The sequence below is a fragment of the Diplotaxodon limnothrissa genome, linkage group LG1, assembly GCF_057381915.1.
Source record: "Diplotaxodon limnothrissa isolate DT_005_m linkage group LG1, D_limnothrissa_male_GT1.1, whole genome shotgun sequence".
Lineage (NCBI taxonomy): Eukaryota > Metazoa > Chordata > Actinopteri > Cichliformes > Cichlidae > Diplotaxodon > Diplotaxodon limnothrissa.
In genome coordinates this window covers 43,720,401-43,737,858 of record NC_140596.1, presented here as the reverse complement: position 1 = coordinate 43,737,858, position 17,458 = coordinate 43,720,401, and the positions used below count along the sequence as shown (strand labels likewise).

The window sequence follows — 17,458 nt, the reverse complement described above, 5'->3', positions numbered from 1 at the left end:
ATTTAAATTCTTTTTTAAAAAGCTCAGAGGAATAAAACGGATAAAAGAATTTGTGCAAATTCCACAGGAAGGGTTGATCCACAGCCACTGGACGTTAACATCAGAGCTGATATTTAGACCTGCCTGTGCACAGCTCCACACACGTGAATCAGAACAACACATTCCTGCAACATTTATTTTATGGCAAAAAGATTAGTGTCATCATACACACTGGGCAGAAATGCCGAGGGGTGCGTGGCAATGTTAGGTCACAGTGTTAGTAGCAGAAGGTGCCAAAATCGCCCATGCCGTTGCGCTTGAACTGGTTTCCTTGAAAGGACACAAAGATTTGGTGGTCTTTCAGATCCTCAACAGCTTGGCTGGACATCTCCACGTTCCTGCTTAGCTGACGGCTAAACTGCCACTTCCTGCCTGTAGACGCAGCCGCATCACCGTCTGAGCTGTTCTTAGCAGACCCAGCCAAAAGAGGTAGCGAGGGGCTGCTGCTGGACGTGGTGCTGACAGGTGGTGTTGAAAATGAGGTGGAGATCAAGTGATGGTCTAAAGATCCTCCCTGCTTTTCCTCTTGTGTGTGTGCATCAGGGTGCTCTGCGAGGAAAGGGGCAGCTGATTATAGATTGTGCACTGGGCTATCAAAGCTGCCTCACATTACCACCTTACCCACCTTCACTTCTGCCCACAGGGATGCTGGGCTCTTCCCCACTGTTGGGTTTCACCAGAATCACCCCATAGCCTTCATTGTTGTGGATCACATTGTTCTCCATGGTGATGGAAGGCATTGCATCCATCTGATCAGCAAAGTCCTACACGCACACGCACACGCTGGGCATCACACCTGCAGCCTGTTTGTTGCAATGCAGCAGTGCTAACCACTGCATCACTGCCACTCAAAGCACAAGCACTACTGTGTCCACAATGGGGGTAAAAGGCCTACTAACAATACAGCATCAGTGATAACAGCTTTACAAAGTCAGGACGATGGAGTTGGCAGAAATATGAATATTGGCAAGATGAATCTCATCTCACCTTGATGAGGATCCCATCCTTACAATGATGGATGCCGTTACCAACAAGACTGCAAACGCTGCCGGGGTAAATCTCCACACCTGCCCCCTGCACACAGACAAGGAGCAGCATAACCAGTCAGCTGATCAGAGAACCGTCACACACAACAAGAACACTGGGACATAGGGTTGTTTTGTTTTTTTACACAAAGCTTTACTGATCTTGTGTCAGGTCATTAGCTGGCAGGTCAGCATAGTTTCCAGTGTAACACATACTTCACAGTAGGGCCGCCACAAATAATTATTTTGATAGTCGACTAGTCACCGATTATTTCTGCGATTAGTCGACTACTTAGAGCATCATCCATTGGACGTAAAACTACAGCTTATTGCACCAGCAGCATCTGCTCTTATATAACTATCATTAGCTTACAGCTTTAAGTGTTTAAGGTCTGTGCTAACTAACAATAAAGACAAGATGATAGTTTATTAAAGTTTAATGAAATCTGCAGATTGTTTCGGTAAAGTTTAATAAACTCCTTGCTATCTAAAATATAACAGGACACCGGAGTAAATTCTGGAGCATCTCACACTTCTGATAATCAGCTGTCTGCTTGACGTTTATTCAGCTGTGTAAAAACTATAACTTTAATCTCAGCCAAACCGATTTACTCAGGAACAAATAAAATACTGAAAAAAGCCAAACAATAACATGTTTAAGTTATCTAAGTGACTCATATATCATGTTTAACCTGAGTAGCGAAAGACGGCGGTGGGTTTGCAAACGATCTGCCGGGAGTCCGGTGTTCTCACGGCTCTAGTGACCTAGCCCCCGGCTAGCTATCGAGCTAGTGGGTAACAGACGTCTCCGAAAACGTCGGAGCGCTTTTGAAAATATGCGGTGTCTTGATAAACTGAGCAGATATTTGAGGTTTACACAGCTACATTCTCGCCTGAAAATATGTTAAACATTTATTTTGTGACCCAGAAAGAATAATAAGAGTAATATTAAAACTAACTAGCTGCCGCCATTGTTGGAAACTGAGCTGCGCTATGAATTCTGGGACACAGCTGCTTCTTCTTCTTCGGGGTTCAACGGCAGCTGGCATCCTTGTACATGCAGTGCTGCCATCTTCTGTTTCAGTCCGTTATTACACTCTTAAATCCTGCTACTCATTCCTGCGTCTTTTGGGATCTTACAAAGCTTCAAACGACGCGTCGACTATTAAATCAGTCGTCGACGATTTTGATAGTCGACGTAATCGTGACTAGTCGACTAATCGTGGCAGCCCTACTTCACAGCATGGAGGAACTGGCCATATCTTTTGTTTCCAGAAAACCATGTGATGGGTGGAGTTCAGGTCTCACCTTGGAGCCATACAGGTCGCACATGTTCATGGTGAGACGGGCAGATGTTCTCACGATGACTCCAGTGGTGTCACACTGTAGCACACAGTTCTCCATATTCAGAGTCCCCTGACGCACACCTGGCAGTCAAACCGGAACGAGAAGAAAGGCATCATTACTACACACCTCAACACAACACCACGCACCTAAGATAAACACAACCTCCAGTCCAACTGACCACACGACCTAAAACAGACCTGGGCATTTTACACGGGCCACATACGGTATGTTGTAAGCACAAATTAACAAGTGTTTATGCTGTGCATGCAATACAACTGTGTTGCTTTTATTTTGAAAACCCTCGACGTATTATCTGCTTCTGTCTGCACAGCGTCAGGTGATGCCAGCTACCCCTGGCCCCCTCGGTCATGTTTGACTTTGACTACTTTTCCCAGGCTGTGGATGAGAGCTGCGGTGTACGTGACACTGCCCAGCTACTCGTCTTTTTACGTGGGATCACTGCAGACTTCAAAATCACGGAGGAGCTGGCAGCCATGCAGTCAATGAAAGGGACAGGGAGTCATTTCTTCACAAAGTTAAATGCATGCTTGGAGAAGCTGGGCGTGAAATGGGACAAAGCGATAGGTGTGAGAACAGATGGTTGACCAAGTCTGACAGCTAAAAATGTTGGACTTCATCAGAGCAGAGCACTGAATCACAGACAGTTTGTTGCACTTTTGGAGGAAAACGTAAGCTACCACACAGCTGTCAGGAGGCTCGGTGTGGGAAAACTGCAAAGCAAGGGCCTTTTTGTGCATGCAACGTACAGAGCAGTGAGGGCTTTCAAGAGAAAGTTGCAGCTTCTCTTAAGCCAAATGTGGGACAATATTCTCACTCACGTGCCAACACTCAAGGAAGCCACACCACCAGCTGATCACCTCCACAGGTACTCATCCATGTTGGAAGCATTGCATGGTGAGTTTTCAAGCCAATTTCAAGACTTCAACACAGCCAAGAGTGAAATGCACACAGTTTCTTCTCCCTAGTCTGACACACTACTGGCAGAGCAGTTTAGGTCAGTCCCACTGCCCGAGTTTCACTCTCCACTCAAAGACTTTCCACACAAGCCCAGAGGATTCTACTCCACTTAGGATCTACCTACGTATGTGAACACACATTCTCAGTGATGAAGTTCAACAAATCCAGATCCTCTGTCACTGATGATCACCTCTTAGCTGTACTTTGAATAGCCACCTTAGACATTCAGCCAGATTTCAATACACTTGTTCAAGCTGAAGACAGACTGGATTTTTCCTCACTAAACTGAAAACATCAAAAGTTGCTTATTTTTAAACACCTTTACAGTATTTGTGAAAATTAACAAGCTAAAAGGAACATTGAAGAGTAATGATAGTTTTTGTTTTAAGTTGTTGTTACTTTTATAGGATTATTTTCTTCTTCGTCCTACACCACAATTCAAAAATATACAGAAATATCTACAAAATATTCTTATACTTCTGATTACCAGCAGCAGCTTTTATACATATATACACACACACGGCAGTATCGAACGCTGCACTGAGGTCTAGCAGGACAAGCACAGAGATGAGTCCACTGTCAGAGGCCATAAGAAGATCATTTGTAACCTTCACTAAAGCTGTTTCTGTGCTGTGATGAGCTCTGAAACCTGACTGAAACTCTTCAAATAAGCCTCTGCAGATGATCTGTTAGCTGTCTGACAACTACTCTTTCAAGGATGTTTGATATGAAGGAAGGTTGGAGATTGGCCTATAATTAGCTAAGACCGCCGGGTCAGGTGATGGCTTGAGTGAAGTAACGGTTTAACTACTGCCAGCCTGAAGGCCTGTGGTACAGACTTTTTGTCAGCCTGGCTACAGTGCTAGAGACAAACCTAGGGCTGCTTATATTTTCTTCAATTAGTCATGAAAATCAGTCAGATGTTGTAGCTTTAAGGAGAGCTTTTTTTATAACGCAGCAAACTGGCTTTCCGGGCTAAATGATGATCTTCTAAATTAGCGAGATATCATTTCCTCAGAATTATCTGTTTAAGGTGTGCGTTTGAAAGTTATACAGAATACTGGGCGTGGCTCAAGAGTTGGGCGTTCGTCTTGTAATCGGATGGTTGCCGGTTCGAGCCCCGGCTCCGACAGTCCCGGTCGTTGTGTCCTTGGGCAAGACACTTCACCCGTTACCTACTGGTGGTGGTCAGAGGGCCCGATGGCGCCAGTGTCCGGCAGCCTCGCCTCTGTCAGTGCGCCCCAGGGTGGCTGTGGCTACAATGTAGCTGCCATCACCAGTGTGTGAATGTGTGTGAATGACTGAATGTAGTGTGAAGCGCTTTGGGGTCCTTAGGGACTAGAAAAGCGCTATACAAATACAGACCATTTACCATTTACTGTTCTTCTGATTGACACTTTGTTCAGGAAAGCTACAACACCCAAAATGAAGTAATCAGCCTACGTCTGCACTTGTCTTAGTGTTTGCGGCTGGGTTTTTAAAGAGTAAAGGTTAGCTCCTGTGTCCCTGCCTGTTTGAATATGACACAATGCGTTAGTGTGATGGCAGCTCAGAGCACGTAATACTCACACAGAATGCCTTCAATGGCATCATGCTGGATGAACTTGATGTTGGAGAGTCTGACATCAGCGCCTGTAGACTCCACAAATGAGTCACCTTTGCTTTTCTTCTCAATCACCACTTCATCAGGAAACCCAAAGCCTGACACACACACACACACACACACACACACACACACACACACAGTTAAAGAAGCCCCTGAAACCACACAAAGGGGCTCTGCATTTCACACACTTTCCATTCAATGGTGGCTGCATGTAACTGTAACCATGATCAGAGGAGATCTCAGCTGAGTTGGCAAACAGACCGCGGCATTCAGGATGAAGAAAATGTGACAAAGATGGAAATGTGTGCGATCCACCCTCAGACGTGTCAGCAGGTGCAGGCATTTACACCCGGCTCCACGTCAGCACCTTCATAACTGATGTCCATCTCGTCTCCCTGAATGGTGTTGCTATAGCAATAATAATGTTTGTATTAATGTACGAGTGCTATCACAGGTGATATGATATCACAGCACCAGCGTATGTGCTGTCTTTTTTTGTAATATATCAACCTGCGAACGTTTGGGCTCAGCTGCAGCTCAGGAGCTCCGCTGATGGTGTCAATGTTCGAGGGGTCCTGAAGTGTAGCTGCATGTGACCATCACAGATCAGTCTACCTGTACATACAACTATGAAGTGCACTGTGAAGCTCCCAGGTTAATAACTTATAACCAACGTTTGCGTAAAACATAGTGGCCCCTTCATTTCAACCATGGCGAGCTTGCATGTACTTCTTAATTTGATGGACACACAAACAGGGCTCTTCAAGAGGAACGGCACATCATGCATAAAACATCTGAATTGACATCTTTGGTTTCCATGTATTAGCATCACTTCTACACAAGCATGGCGTGAGTGTCCTACCTTCTATGGTGATGGAGTCTGGTATGAAGATGGAGCTGCTGACACTGTACATTCCTGGGAGAACAATCACCAAGTCGCCCTGATAGCACGAATCCACAGCTGATACCGGCTCTCTGTGGAACTACGTACATGACACAGTCACCATTAGCAGCTTACAGTCGCCTCACTATGGTTACAAGACAACAACATTAAAATTTGGTGTATATTAGAGCATGAATGCTGTCAGTGCGAGGGGTTAAGGTGAAGGTTTGGGTGGCTGTAGCTCAGGGGTTTGAGCATGTCATCTGCTAACTGGAAGGTTGGTGGTTCAATCCCCGTCTGCTCCAGTCTGCATGCCAAATACCTTTAAGCAAGGTACTAACCCCAAGTTGTTCTCTGATGCATCAATCGGAGTGTGAACGTTAAAAAGAAGGAAAGAAAGGATAGAAAGAAGTGCTTGTGGGTGTGAGGCATGTTGTAAAAAGCGCTTTGAGTTCAGGTAGAGTAGAAAAGAAGAAGAAACAATCCGGTCCAAACTCCAAATGTATGCGTCTCGATTAGCCGATTCGCTGACGTGATCTTTGGACACGCAGCTATGCTTCTGTGCAACTGACCTGAATTTCAGTGTCTTCAGATGAGCATAGAGGAATGAGTCTGGCACTAAGCAGAGACTGCAGCTGGACGGTGCTGCAGGACGCAGTAACCACATGAACCACCTTTGCGCCTGATGCTCGAGGTCCTCTGCTCTGCACACACTGCTGCCTCGTATTTCCTTTATAGGCCAGCACGTATCTACATGAGAGGAGGGGTGTAGAACACTGGGCGTGAGAAGGAACAATGAAGGACATGCACACGAGGGTTTTAATAATCGATTAAAATCGATTCTGGCTTGGATAACGTGAAATCGATTCATTAAAATCCTGAATCGATTTTTTAATATAAATTTATTTTGCCCGAAATGCCAGAATCTCAGGTTAAACCTCAAAATTTCAACAACCACCAAACAGCTAAGACAGTAATGAGAGCAGGAACACGGCTTCTGCACAGAGACGTGAACACACAGCGCCGACCCGCCGACGGATCAGAATCAGTGAGATGTGACTTTCTCACCCGACAGCACGGACACGGTCGGGGCTGAAAGCGGACAGCTCGCCGTTTCTGATCCGTCGGCGGGTCGGCGCTTTGTGTTCACGCCCTTTTTGCGCTGTTAGTTTGATCTCTCTCCAAACTACGCTTCACCTCTTCTGCATTATTCGCTTGCTTGTTACACACAAGTCTACCGTTGTTTACAGCCTGTCGGACGCTGTTTTTTTCCCCTTTACTCTCTTGGAAATGAGATTTTTAATCTCAATGAGATTTTTTACCTGGATAAATAAAGGATTAATAATAACTTACTTACTGAACAAATTTAAACTCTTTAAAATTATACAAAATGCCTGTTAGCCGTATCTCTAATAAAACCGCTGTAACGTCAGAGCTAACGTTCATATGTTGATTAATGGTTTTCTTTTGTTTTTGATGTACTGCAGAATGTTTTTATAAAATCCAGAACAGGAAAATCTCCTTCATGTTTTTCTGTGTTTTATGCTCAGCTACTTTGACACAAAGGCCTCTGCTGTGATGCTCACACCTTTGATAAAGTCTTGCGTGTGTCAGTTTCCTTTTTATTGATACAGAAATATGGAAATGTACTGATCTGAATTATAATATTTCTGACTGTCTGAGGCAATTTTCCCAGATTCAAATCGAACTGAATCGAATCGATTCTAGAAATCAGTGACGATGCCCAGCCCTGATGCACACTACCTCAGCAGGGGGTTCTCAATGATGCGCAGCTTGCGTTTGAAGCTCTCCAGCTGGTCACAGAGCTTCAGGCCCTCTACCATGGACACGTTGTCGAGCTCCGAGTCCGAGTCGGCACTGAGGCCACTGCGCAACGCGGAGAACTGCTGGAAGCACTTGGAACACTTCTCCAGTAAGGACTGGTACTCTGCCACCAGGCCTGCTGGGACTCTGTCCTCCAACATGTCGTAGTAGCTACGATAAGACATGTTTTAGTCAGGGCTACGGGCACAAACCAACACTTCTTAATATAGGATCATCCTAGAGTGCTCACAGTCGTATCCGGGGTTCCACACAGCGGACAAAGTAGTCAAAGTCATCATCCTCCTCTTCCTCATCCCACTCCCTCCAGATGTGTTTATAGAAAAACCTGCAGATGAAAGGAAAGGATGTCACATATACGTCAGGGCAAAACAACAACATGTAATCTCCCCGTGGCCTCCAAGTCCTACCTTACATGCTCAAGGGCAAGGGCAGTCTGATCAATGTCCCCAGACTCCTCGTAGACCACCTGCAGCTCCTGCAGGGGCACTTTGTGCTGAGTGGCCTCCAGGAGAGACGTCATGGCCTCTTCATGGAGCTCAACGCCTCTGGTATCACACTGCAGAGGCAGCACCAGCCTCACACGTGCCTTCAGGTCCTTCACTTCCACGTCTCGCACCTGAAACCACCAGCAGCCACAACCCAAGGATTACAAACCAACGTCCTCCAAGCTCTACATTAGCACGCACGTTTGTTTGCTGCGCCTTTGATTATGTGCATTTACATTCTGTAAAGGCAGCAGACACTGTGCAGCCCCCTCTTTGGTCCTTTTCCAGTGAGCTACAGTCACTGATGGCATCAACAGCGTTACAGTGCACTATAGTTGTGACATAGTGTAGCTAACACTATAGCACTGTGGGTGGTGTTTCCAAACTATAAAATAACCACTGAGCACTTTCAGAAAAACTAAAGAAATTTTAAAAAGGTAGAGAAAGTAATGTTTTTAGTAAAAAAGATTGCTGCACTCATAAATATACATTGATTAGTGTGCAATAACATTTCCTAACAAATTGATGTGTTCTTAAAAACGTTTATCCATTAAGAGTTCACAGGAGCAATGTTGGAGCACAGGCTATGTTGGCCCGCCACCTCGAATCCAGCGCTCAGGTTGGACCTCTGTATGTCACTGGAGACTCGCCAGATACGTACTTTTTAAATTTAAAGATGACAAATGCCTAACTCTCAACCTACATGACTTCACCACTGGCCTCTGTCTTCTGCCCCTCCTCCTCACCTCATGCCTTGTCTCCTGAACTGAAGTCAGGGCTCCAACACAGAAAAACTTGCATAAACATGTGTCTGTGAAGGTTCTCAGTCATCCAGGTCATCGTAGCCTCAGGAGCTTGCAAAGGAAAGCGTCTGGACTTCTTTAAGTTACTTGAAGACGTTTCACCTCTCATCCGAGAAGCTTCTTCAGTTCTAAGGTCAAATGGTGGAGAGTCCCAGATATAAACCTAGTGGGAGTGACCCCCCACAGAGGGACCAAGGACCCACCCTGAGTGGGTGTGAGGGCCATCTCACCTCAGGAAATCACATGATAGGGTGGGGCCAGGTTTCACAATGAGCTCACCCGAAACTCTGGCTGATTGGGACCCACACCCAGTTTCACACCTTGGCTCAGGCGATTAGAGGATCATCAGGGGTCCTTTTGTCCCTCTGTGGGGGGAAACTCCCACTAGGTTTATATCTGGGACTCTCCACCATTTGACCTTAGAACTGAAGAAGCTTCTCGGATGAGAGGTGAAACGTCTTCAAGTAACTTAAACAAGTCCAGACGCTTTTCTTTGCAAGCTCCTTTGACAATGTATGAACATGCTTGTTTATTCCTGAAATTGTCACAGCAGATTACACATCTGGCCCTTCTGTCTCAGGACAGCTGACTACAAGCCAGATAAAGACCAGCTGGTCATAAGCTAACATCATGCCAGCATGTCAGGCTCTAGTGTCCTACAAATCACACTTTCCCTCTGATAAACACTTAGATTACATTCTTAAACAATATAAAAGTTTTTTCACTAAATGTCAGAGTCTGGCAACGTTAGATCCACTTTAAGCAACTTTTCTCCTAACAGAGACTGCACAAAAATAAAACAGGCAAGACTTAGTGACAGAAAAGTTCAGAATATCGTCAACATCTCTGTCATGAGCCAAAAGTGACTGATCCACGCATCTCGACTCCTTTCACACTTACACTTCCCTCCAGAGTAAATGATGTGGACAACAGACATTTTGACAGCTGAGGTAGACGGCGCACTGACAGCCTACAACCACTACAGCTGAACGGCAGCCAGCATCGTTTGTAGGCATTTAAATTGCTGTAAAGGACTCGCTGGCCTACATTCTGTCATGAATGACATCAAGTCAGTGTGAGCCACAAACATCATTCCTGTCACAAGTTCAAGATGCAATCGGTGTTTGATAAAGCTGACAAAGCTGAGATGGTTTTTGTTTGCACTTGTTGCACTGCTGCACGCAGCTAAACATGATGCAGAGTGGAGTACACAGCTACAGCCATCACCCTGCAGACTCCGCTTTCACACGTGTCATCAGAGAGGGATGGAAAGCGGTCCTTACAGCGTCGTTATGACTAGACTGTGTGATCACAGGTTAATGAAAGCATTACGTTACCTCCACCAGAACATCAAAGATATCAGTAGACCAAAGAGCCAACCAGTCACATGGCTCCACCGTTTTCTCCAGGTAGTCTGCTGTGAAGTCCTTCACCTCTGAAGGCTTACAGTCTCCTACACACACAAGAACACAAGGACTGAGATCAGCAGTCTAATTTCTCAGGGTTACGATTATTAATATTAGCAGACGTTGGTTACCGAGCATGTAGTCCTGGTAGGCCTTGAACCTCTCGTAGAACAACAGGTGGCTGGTCTGGAACGTGTCAGGAAGACTTGAACTTCCTCCCGAAGGTGGCTCACGTCTCTGCAGCCCAGTCCCCGACGCTTCAGTGTTATAGTAGTATGTTCCACTGTCGTCATCACTGCCATCTTCATCTTTCTTCTCCTCCTCGTTTTTAAACAAGGCTGTTAAAGACGGAAACACCATGGAGGAAAATCTTTGTTCACATGGACTATTTTACTGGTCAAAAGCAATAAGACTGACGGACTGTGTTTAAATTAACCTCATAAATGAAATATTCAGCGTTTATTTCCTGGTTTGTAGGGACTCCTGAAAAGCAAGTCTACCACACATCTGTTTGAGCGTTACCACTTAATCTGCGACACCTAACAGCTGGAGCGTATACTAGCATGTGGTACATTTGCACAGAGGGCTGAAAGAGCCATTCAAAATGTAAGCATAGCTTAGTGCCACAGTAGTGTTGAAGGTTCAGCCTACAGCACGATGTGTGCACGTTTATCTGCATCACTGTTGCAGAACCGTCTGCGTAGACGCGTCGCGTGAGCGAAACATGAAAGCTAACAGCGTTAACGTGACAGGCCTGCTACAAACACATATGCGCTGTCATTAGCACACATGGGTCAGTTAAGCAGTGCTAGAGCAGTCAAATGCACGGCAGGAAACCTACAAGCTGGTTCCTGTTTTAAAAGATTACAACGCGGACGTGGATGATCACTGCTGCTGACCTCACCTCGATTTATATCCGCCCCGCCGTAGCCTTTATCGGCCGGGCCGTTGTCCGTGTCTCCGTTACCCAAGTCCAGATTAACCACGACCACGTCTGACGCGTCGTTCCCCGGACACGCAGCATCCCGCGAATCCTGCTCCATAAAGAACTTGTAAAATCTTTTCTTCTGCACGTTTAGGCTGAAAGCCACTAACGTCTCTTCGGAAAACAGTCACAAAACTAGCAGCAGCCACCCTGTTTTCAAAATATCCCGGTTTGGAGTGTCTCAACCAATCACAACAGGGCAGCTGCGGGATGGTCCGCCCCCTAGTGCAGACGTGTCGAGTAGCGTCCGCCCTGATGATTCTTATAATAATAATAATAATAATAATAATTATTATTATTATTATTATTATTATTAGGGCCCGAGCACTGAGAGTGCGAAGGCCCTATTGTGTCTGCTCCGTTTCTTCTTCTTATTATTATTATTCAGGAAAAACAAGGGCCTTTTTGAGGGCCTAAACATGCTCAAAAACTCATGAAATTTTGCACACATGCCAGGTCTGGTGATTTTGTATTTTTGTATTTTAAGATTTTGTATTTTAATGGTTTTACATATCAGCACTGGGAAATGTCAGTGTAATGGTGAAACAGCAAAAAACCGGGGGGATTTTCGAGACTAATGAAAATGTCCGGATTTTCCCACAGAGGACTCATATGTGTGACTTCATCCCTGAGCAGCAGCTTTGTGGTTGTTCTGCGCTCACAGACGGGACAGACTGCGTGCATCAGCGCCTATTGATGTTTAAAAAATGCCAAAGCACAACTGCAGCTTTTCAGACGAACTGCAAAAAAAATTCCCTCGTACCGTCGTATTTTTCTTATACAGATGAGGCCTTATTTCTGTACCATTATTTAATTCCATTTTTTAATTTCATTTTTAATTAACATATTTAAACGAAGGCATCGTTTAAATATGTTAAAAACTGGGTCAAGTGTCCTCTGTTTTGGAAAATATGGTGATACAGACTGTATGTTGCAATTATTTTTGTTTTAATGAAGAGGACACTGATGTCATTATAGGGTCCAGACAGATAGGTTGTCCATTTTTTAAGAGTGAAGAGGGAATGACATCTGTAACTGATTCTGCGAATGCCAGATTAAAAAATAAATAAATTCAGAGTAATTCAGCAATGCTCAACTATCTGTGTCAGAGTCCCTTGATTAAATTGATTAAAAAAGAACTGAACACTGAGTTTTTAATATACACTGGAGCGGACTTCTTCGGCTTCTTATTGGCGGTTAGCAAGTAACGTTTTGGTGCAGTACCTCCACCAACTGGAGTGAAGTGTGAATGGTATACTAACTTTCTACATATATATCTAGGACTGACCTCACACCCTATTGTTTGCCAGTGGTAGTTTCAGTCAATGTGTAAATGTGCTGTTGATACGGTTATAGGGAAACCTGCAGTCAGCTGAGACTGAAGTCACTTGGATGAGTGATGAAACGTGTTTCCCACTGAAAATGCTCCATCCAGATACACAGAATCAACCCTTTGAGATTTCCTTTCCTGGATGATTGAGTATACATCAAGCCATATATTTATAATATATAATAATAAAATTATAAACTATATTCTCTCTATTAACTCAACAAAAAAGAACATCTGAACTAGAAATTTGTCCAAAACATCTTTATGTCCAGCTGCAATTTGTTGTTTTGTAAATTATGTAACAGTTCTCTCATATTTCGTAAAGAACAATAATGTTATACTGCCTCTTCTTGAAAAAAAAAGTTCATTTTCCTGCAACATGGATTGCAGGATTCTTTATATGGATTCTTTTGATGTGCATTCTTGCCTGTGCATTTGGGACAAGCTCTTCTCTTTTGCAAAGATAAATCAACAAATGAGGTTATTATTCCCCCCCCCCACACACACACGTTAAATACTCGCTGAAGTAAAATGTATTTCCTCATTGCATTGAAGGCAGAAGTCAAATCAACAACATTGCACCTCCTGTGCCCTTTGTGACTTTTTCCCACTGATCCACTTTTGAAGAGGTGAGCTATTTATTAACCACTTGCTCCATACATTAAGCACAGGGGTCAGGGCCACTGGACGAAACTCACTAAGGGCTTTGGAACCCGGCCTGTTGAGAAGTGGCTTAATTATTTCTTAATTATTTCTTAATTACACTAGTCTTCCGTATTCTAGGAACTATTCAAGTATTTAATACAAACCAAAACAGTTTGATCAAGATCCTAAGTTCCCCTTCAACTGTGCTTAACAAGCTTTCAAAATGCTTTATATGGCTCAATCATAGACAAACATTTGCCAACCATTTCCTCAGACAGATGAATTGTAGTGCTCTGGGCTACGTCAGCCATCACAGTCCATTGTCCTTTCTTTAAAATCTGCAGCATCAAAACGACTATAAAATTATTGAAATTATTGGCAAAGGACAGACAGTCAACTGGACAGTGGTACATTTGGCCCTTCCCATCATCCCGTTCAGACCCTTAACATTAATCCCTGTAATCTTGTCTACTGTGCAGCCAAAATGACTTGATTGCATCCTTTTTCCTTTCCCCAACGTAGTTTTAAAATCTCTTGACATGGATGATCCTCATTATTATTAAATTCTTCTTTTATCTTTTTAAAAGCAAACATTACATTTTACCAATCTTCCAGATTATGCCATCATCAGAAAAGCCCAATCCATTCTCCAAATGTTCAAACTTACCAGTAATAATGATAGATAAGAATGTGGACTCTCTATACTTCCCTGGGAGAAACCATTCTCAGAAAACAAAACAAATCCCTGAAACACTTTGTGCTGTTCTTACTTGTATTCACCGATCATGTAAAAAATATAAAAACAAACAAACATTGAACTATTAATTCCTATCTCCTTTAATTTTTATTAAAAACATTCCACGATATATCATAAGCTTTCTCCGTGTCAACAAAAGGCAGCCACCGCACTCTCCTTCCAAACATAAAACGGTGCATAGTATATGTCAGGATGCTTCCCGAGTGAAACGCGCCTTTTCTGTGTAGACTTTTCGCGGGAGGCTCGTCTGATCCTTTTGCAGACACAGTTTGTGGCCGCTGGGGGCAGCAGCTTCTGAGACGCAAGCGTAGAGGAAGTCGATGTTTACGCGTCGTTGTAAACTACCGGGTCGGTGTTAGCGCCAGCAGTCAGGTAAACCTATGACAGGGTGAAATGTTTTTTGAGAATGATCCCCGGCAGTTCTCTTACCGCTGCTCTGCAGCGCAACAGCACTTAGCATTAGCGTGCTAGCTGGCTGGACAGGAGCCGGGACTGCGCAGAATCAGTAACCCGGGAGATCCGCGCAGCGCTGTGCCAGAAAGTAATTTTCGATGTTTCTTTGTGTTTCCAACGTGCAGTACATTTACTTCTATTGTTAGATAGGCTGTGGAGAACAGGGTTTGCAAAAAGGTTATATAAAGTAAGTCAGAGCTATACCGGTTACGGTTACAGTTTCTGTTGTCCTCTTGGCCGCATCTCTCTTTAAAAAGAATTTATGTTAGTGCCACTCTTTACCCGAATAAGTGAAGGATGTATAGCAGTCACTTTGTCAGCCACTGATTGCAATGTTTAACTTGAGTACTGAAGGCGAGAAGGACATGTCCTGGTCAAACATGACTCCATGATTCCTCACAGTGTTACTGCAGGAAATGCTCTCCAGAGGAAGAATCAGCTTTGATATTCCCAAGATTTTTAGGGCCGAGTACAATAATCTCCGTTTGATCTGAACTTGGAAGCAGAAAGTTAGAGGTCATCCAGTTCTTTGAGACATTCCTGTTTTTAAACTAATTGATGGGTGGTGTCTCTGCTCATTGACAGATAGAGCTGGGAATGATACTAATGATGGCAGTATGAAGGAAGCCTCTATAATGTAAACAGAAGCACTTGCATGAAATGTGTGTTATTGGTTGAATGAGGCTTGCAGCAGAAAGCGCTTTGAGTGCTCACTTAAGTATAAAGGTCAGTGTATTATTATGGCCTACGCTCACTCTACAGTATTAGTGGCATGACTTAAATATTGTTATTAATAATTATCGCCATGTCGAGGGTGTTGCATGCTGAATTTGACATCACATCCTGTGTCACGTGCTTCAGTCGGTCGTGCACCTCTCACCCCCTCTTTTGTAGTGTGCTGTGGCTGCCACAGCTGGATTTCAGACTCGAGTGTACAATCGTAGGTTTTCTACCACCGTTGTAATGATGCATTCCAGTAAAGAAGCTCAGAGACATTGAAACAGTTTGAAAACTTGGAGAGTTTGTGGAAAACACAAAGTATTGGCATCCAGTTTTGACTCGTCCAGAATCTGTATATCCTTATTGTCATTGTAACAGGAGTCCCTGCAGCGTCAAGAGAACAAGTTTAAATATAATTACAAAACAATAGCATGAAATGCTTTTTTTGATTTTGCAATGTTCTTTGAGGAACAACAGTTGAGCCTTGTTGGCCTTATGATGGTTATTTATAGCACAGCTCTGTTCCTTTCTCCCTCATCAGGTTCTCGTCAGAGTGTTGGTGTCAAGATGTGTGATCAGAAGCATGTCAGACAGCACGGTGATATGATAAACAGTGACGATGGCGACCAGCTGTCAGCCAGTGATGAATCTGAGCCTGAACAACAACCCAGCAGAGCTCCATTTGACCCAGACCTAGACCACAGTGATGATGATGATGATGATGATGATGTGTGTGCACCAGCAGCTATTCCCATATCTCAGAGTTCATTCAGTCTGAGTGGAGGAACCTCAGCCTTCTCTGACCGCAGCCACAGTATCTTTGACTGCCTAGACAGTATTGGCAGGCAGACTTTCTCCTCTCTAAATCAGAACACTGTTGCAGACGAATCCTCACTTCACAGTCAAAACACAAGCCATCCGTCATCCATCTGTCCCACACCACCAAAGAAGAGATTAGTCCCAGACTACCTAGTGCATCCTGAGCGCTGGACACATTACAGTCTGGAGGATGTGAATGAGAGCAGCGATCAGGAAAATAGCAGGGTGGCTTATCAGTTCCTGTCCAGCCTGGGGCAAGAGGCAAGAGGCAGTTCCCCCTGTGACCTCCAGCACAAGATGATCTTCAGACCCAAGCAACTGCCGAAGGAACAACCTAATGATCAGCTTTCTCTTGTGAGTGCAAAGGAGACAGGAATGCATCTCAGTCACCTACTGGAGGAGGAGGAGGAGGACAAAGAGGCAGAAGGAAGGAAAACAGAAGAACATCTAGACAAAACTGAGAAAGGACAAAAAGATGAAGAGAAGGACACGAGTGGAGCTATGGGTCAAGGAGAGGAAAAGAAAGAGGTGCAAAAAGAAAAGAAGGTAGAAGAGTCCAGGTGCCAGTTCACCTCCTTCAGGAATATGATGACTAAAAACTACAGGAAGCGTCCCGGCTGTGAGGACAACTGATGACGGCAGTGACGTCCTCACCGTCAGCAGCTCAGTGTTTCATCGTACGGTCATATGTGAACTGTACTCTTACTCCGCATGCCTGTGTTTGTTCTGCTTCACCCAGCAGCGATGTTCCAGAGTGCTTCACTTCATACTTCCAGTTTCCTTATTGTAGAATTTTAGTTCCTGTTGTATTTGGTATTGTGAGATCAAGTGTTGAATTCAAAGGTTTTTGAGAAAATAAGAAATGGAAAGTTTTCCCAGTGATAGTAATTACTACCATTAAAAACAAATAAACACACCTTCATCACCAGTTTCACCAACACATTAATGAATGAGACAGGCAGTACACAAAATGTAAAGAGATGTTAAGTAAAATGAAGGGTTTATTATTTGCTACATCTTCCAATCTGAATAAACTGTCCTTTTTTTAATTGAAGAAATGGATCCAAATTACAAATGTTTGGATAAGTCAGTTTTAACCATTGATTTAACACTGTTGCCATCTTCTGGAATAAAACTGTTGTAAAGTTGTAAACTACTCGTCTAAAATTGTGTGGCTCCTCCGGCTGCTGAAACAGCTCTGACCCAGGGAGACCCGACTCTGCGAGACTTCTGAGAGTCCCCTGTGTTACAGATCCTGTAAATCCAGATTTTTTTATAGGCAGGGCCCTCGTGGATCAGACTCATTCTTCCTGCAGACTAGACTGAACTGCG

The 17,458-nt window shown here is 44.1% G+C and overlaps 2 protein-coding genes across 3 annotated transcripts; one reads left to right on the top strand and one right to left on the bottom strand.

Moving 5' to 3' along the window:
- Window positions 1–28: 28 nt before the first annotated feature.
- On the bottom strand, window positions 29–11,460 carry shcbp1 (SHC SH2-domain binding protein 1). The gene is made up of 13 exons (XM_085359067.1): window positions 11,322–11,460; window positions 10,549–10,755; window positions 10,349–10,464; window positions 8,131–8,339; window positions 7,953–8,048; window positions 7,643–7,873; window positions 6,451–6,628; window positions 5,858–5,978; window positions 4,959–5,090; window positions 2,373–2,491; window positions 1,027–1,113; window positions 665–803; window positions 29–588 (listed from the first exon to the last, which is right to left on the bottom strand). The coding sequence occupies exons 1-13, from the start codon at window positions 11,458–11,460 to the stop codon at window positions 257–259; spliced, it is 2,106 nt and encodes a 701-aa protein (XP_085215193.1). The 3' UTR covers window positions 29–256.
- Window positions 11,461–14,450: 2,990 nt separating this feature from the next.
- On the top strand, window positions 14,451–17,100 carry tssc4 (tumor suppressing subtransferable candidate 4). Of its 2 annotated transcripts, none has more exons than XM_085359046.1 (2): window positions 14,451–14,506; window positions 15,849–17,100. In XM_085359046.1, exon 2 carries the CDS (start codon window positions 15,875–15,877, stop codon window positions 16,757–16,759), a length of 885 nt encoding a protein of 294 aa, XP_085215172.1. In that variant the 5' UTR covers window positions 14,451–14,506; window positions 15,849–15,874; the 3' UTR covers window positions 16,760–17,100. The 2 variants fall into 2 exon arrangements, with proteins under 2 accessions (XP_085215172.1, XP_085215181.1); XM_085359055.1 differs by lacking the exon at window positions 14,451–14,506 and adding an exon at window positions 14,518–14,675.
- The last annotated feature ends 358 nt before the right edge of the window (window positions 17,101–17,458 follow it).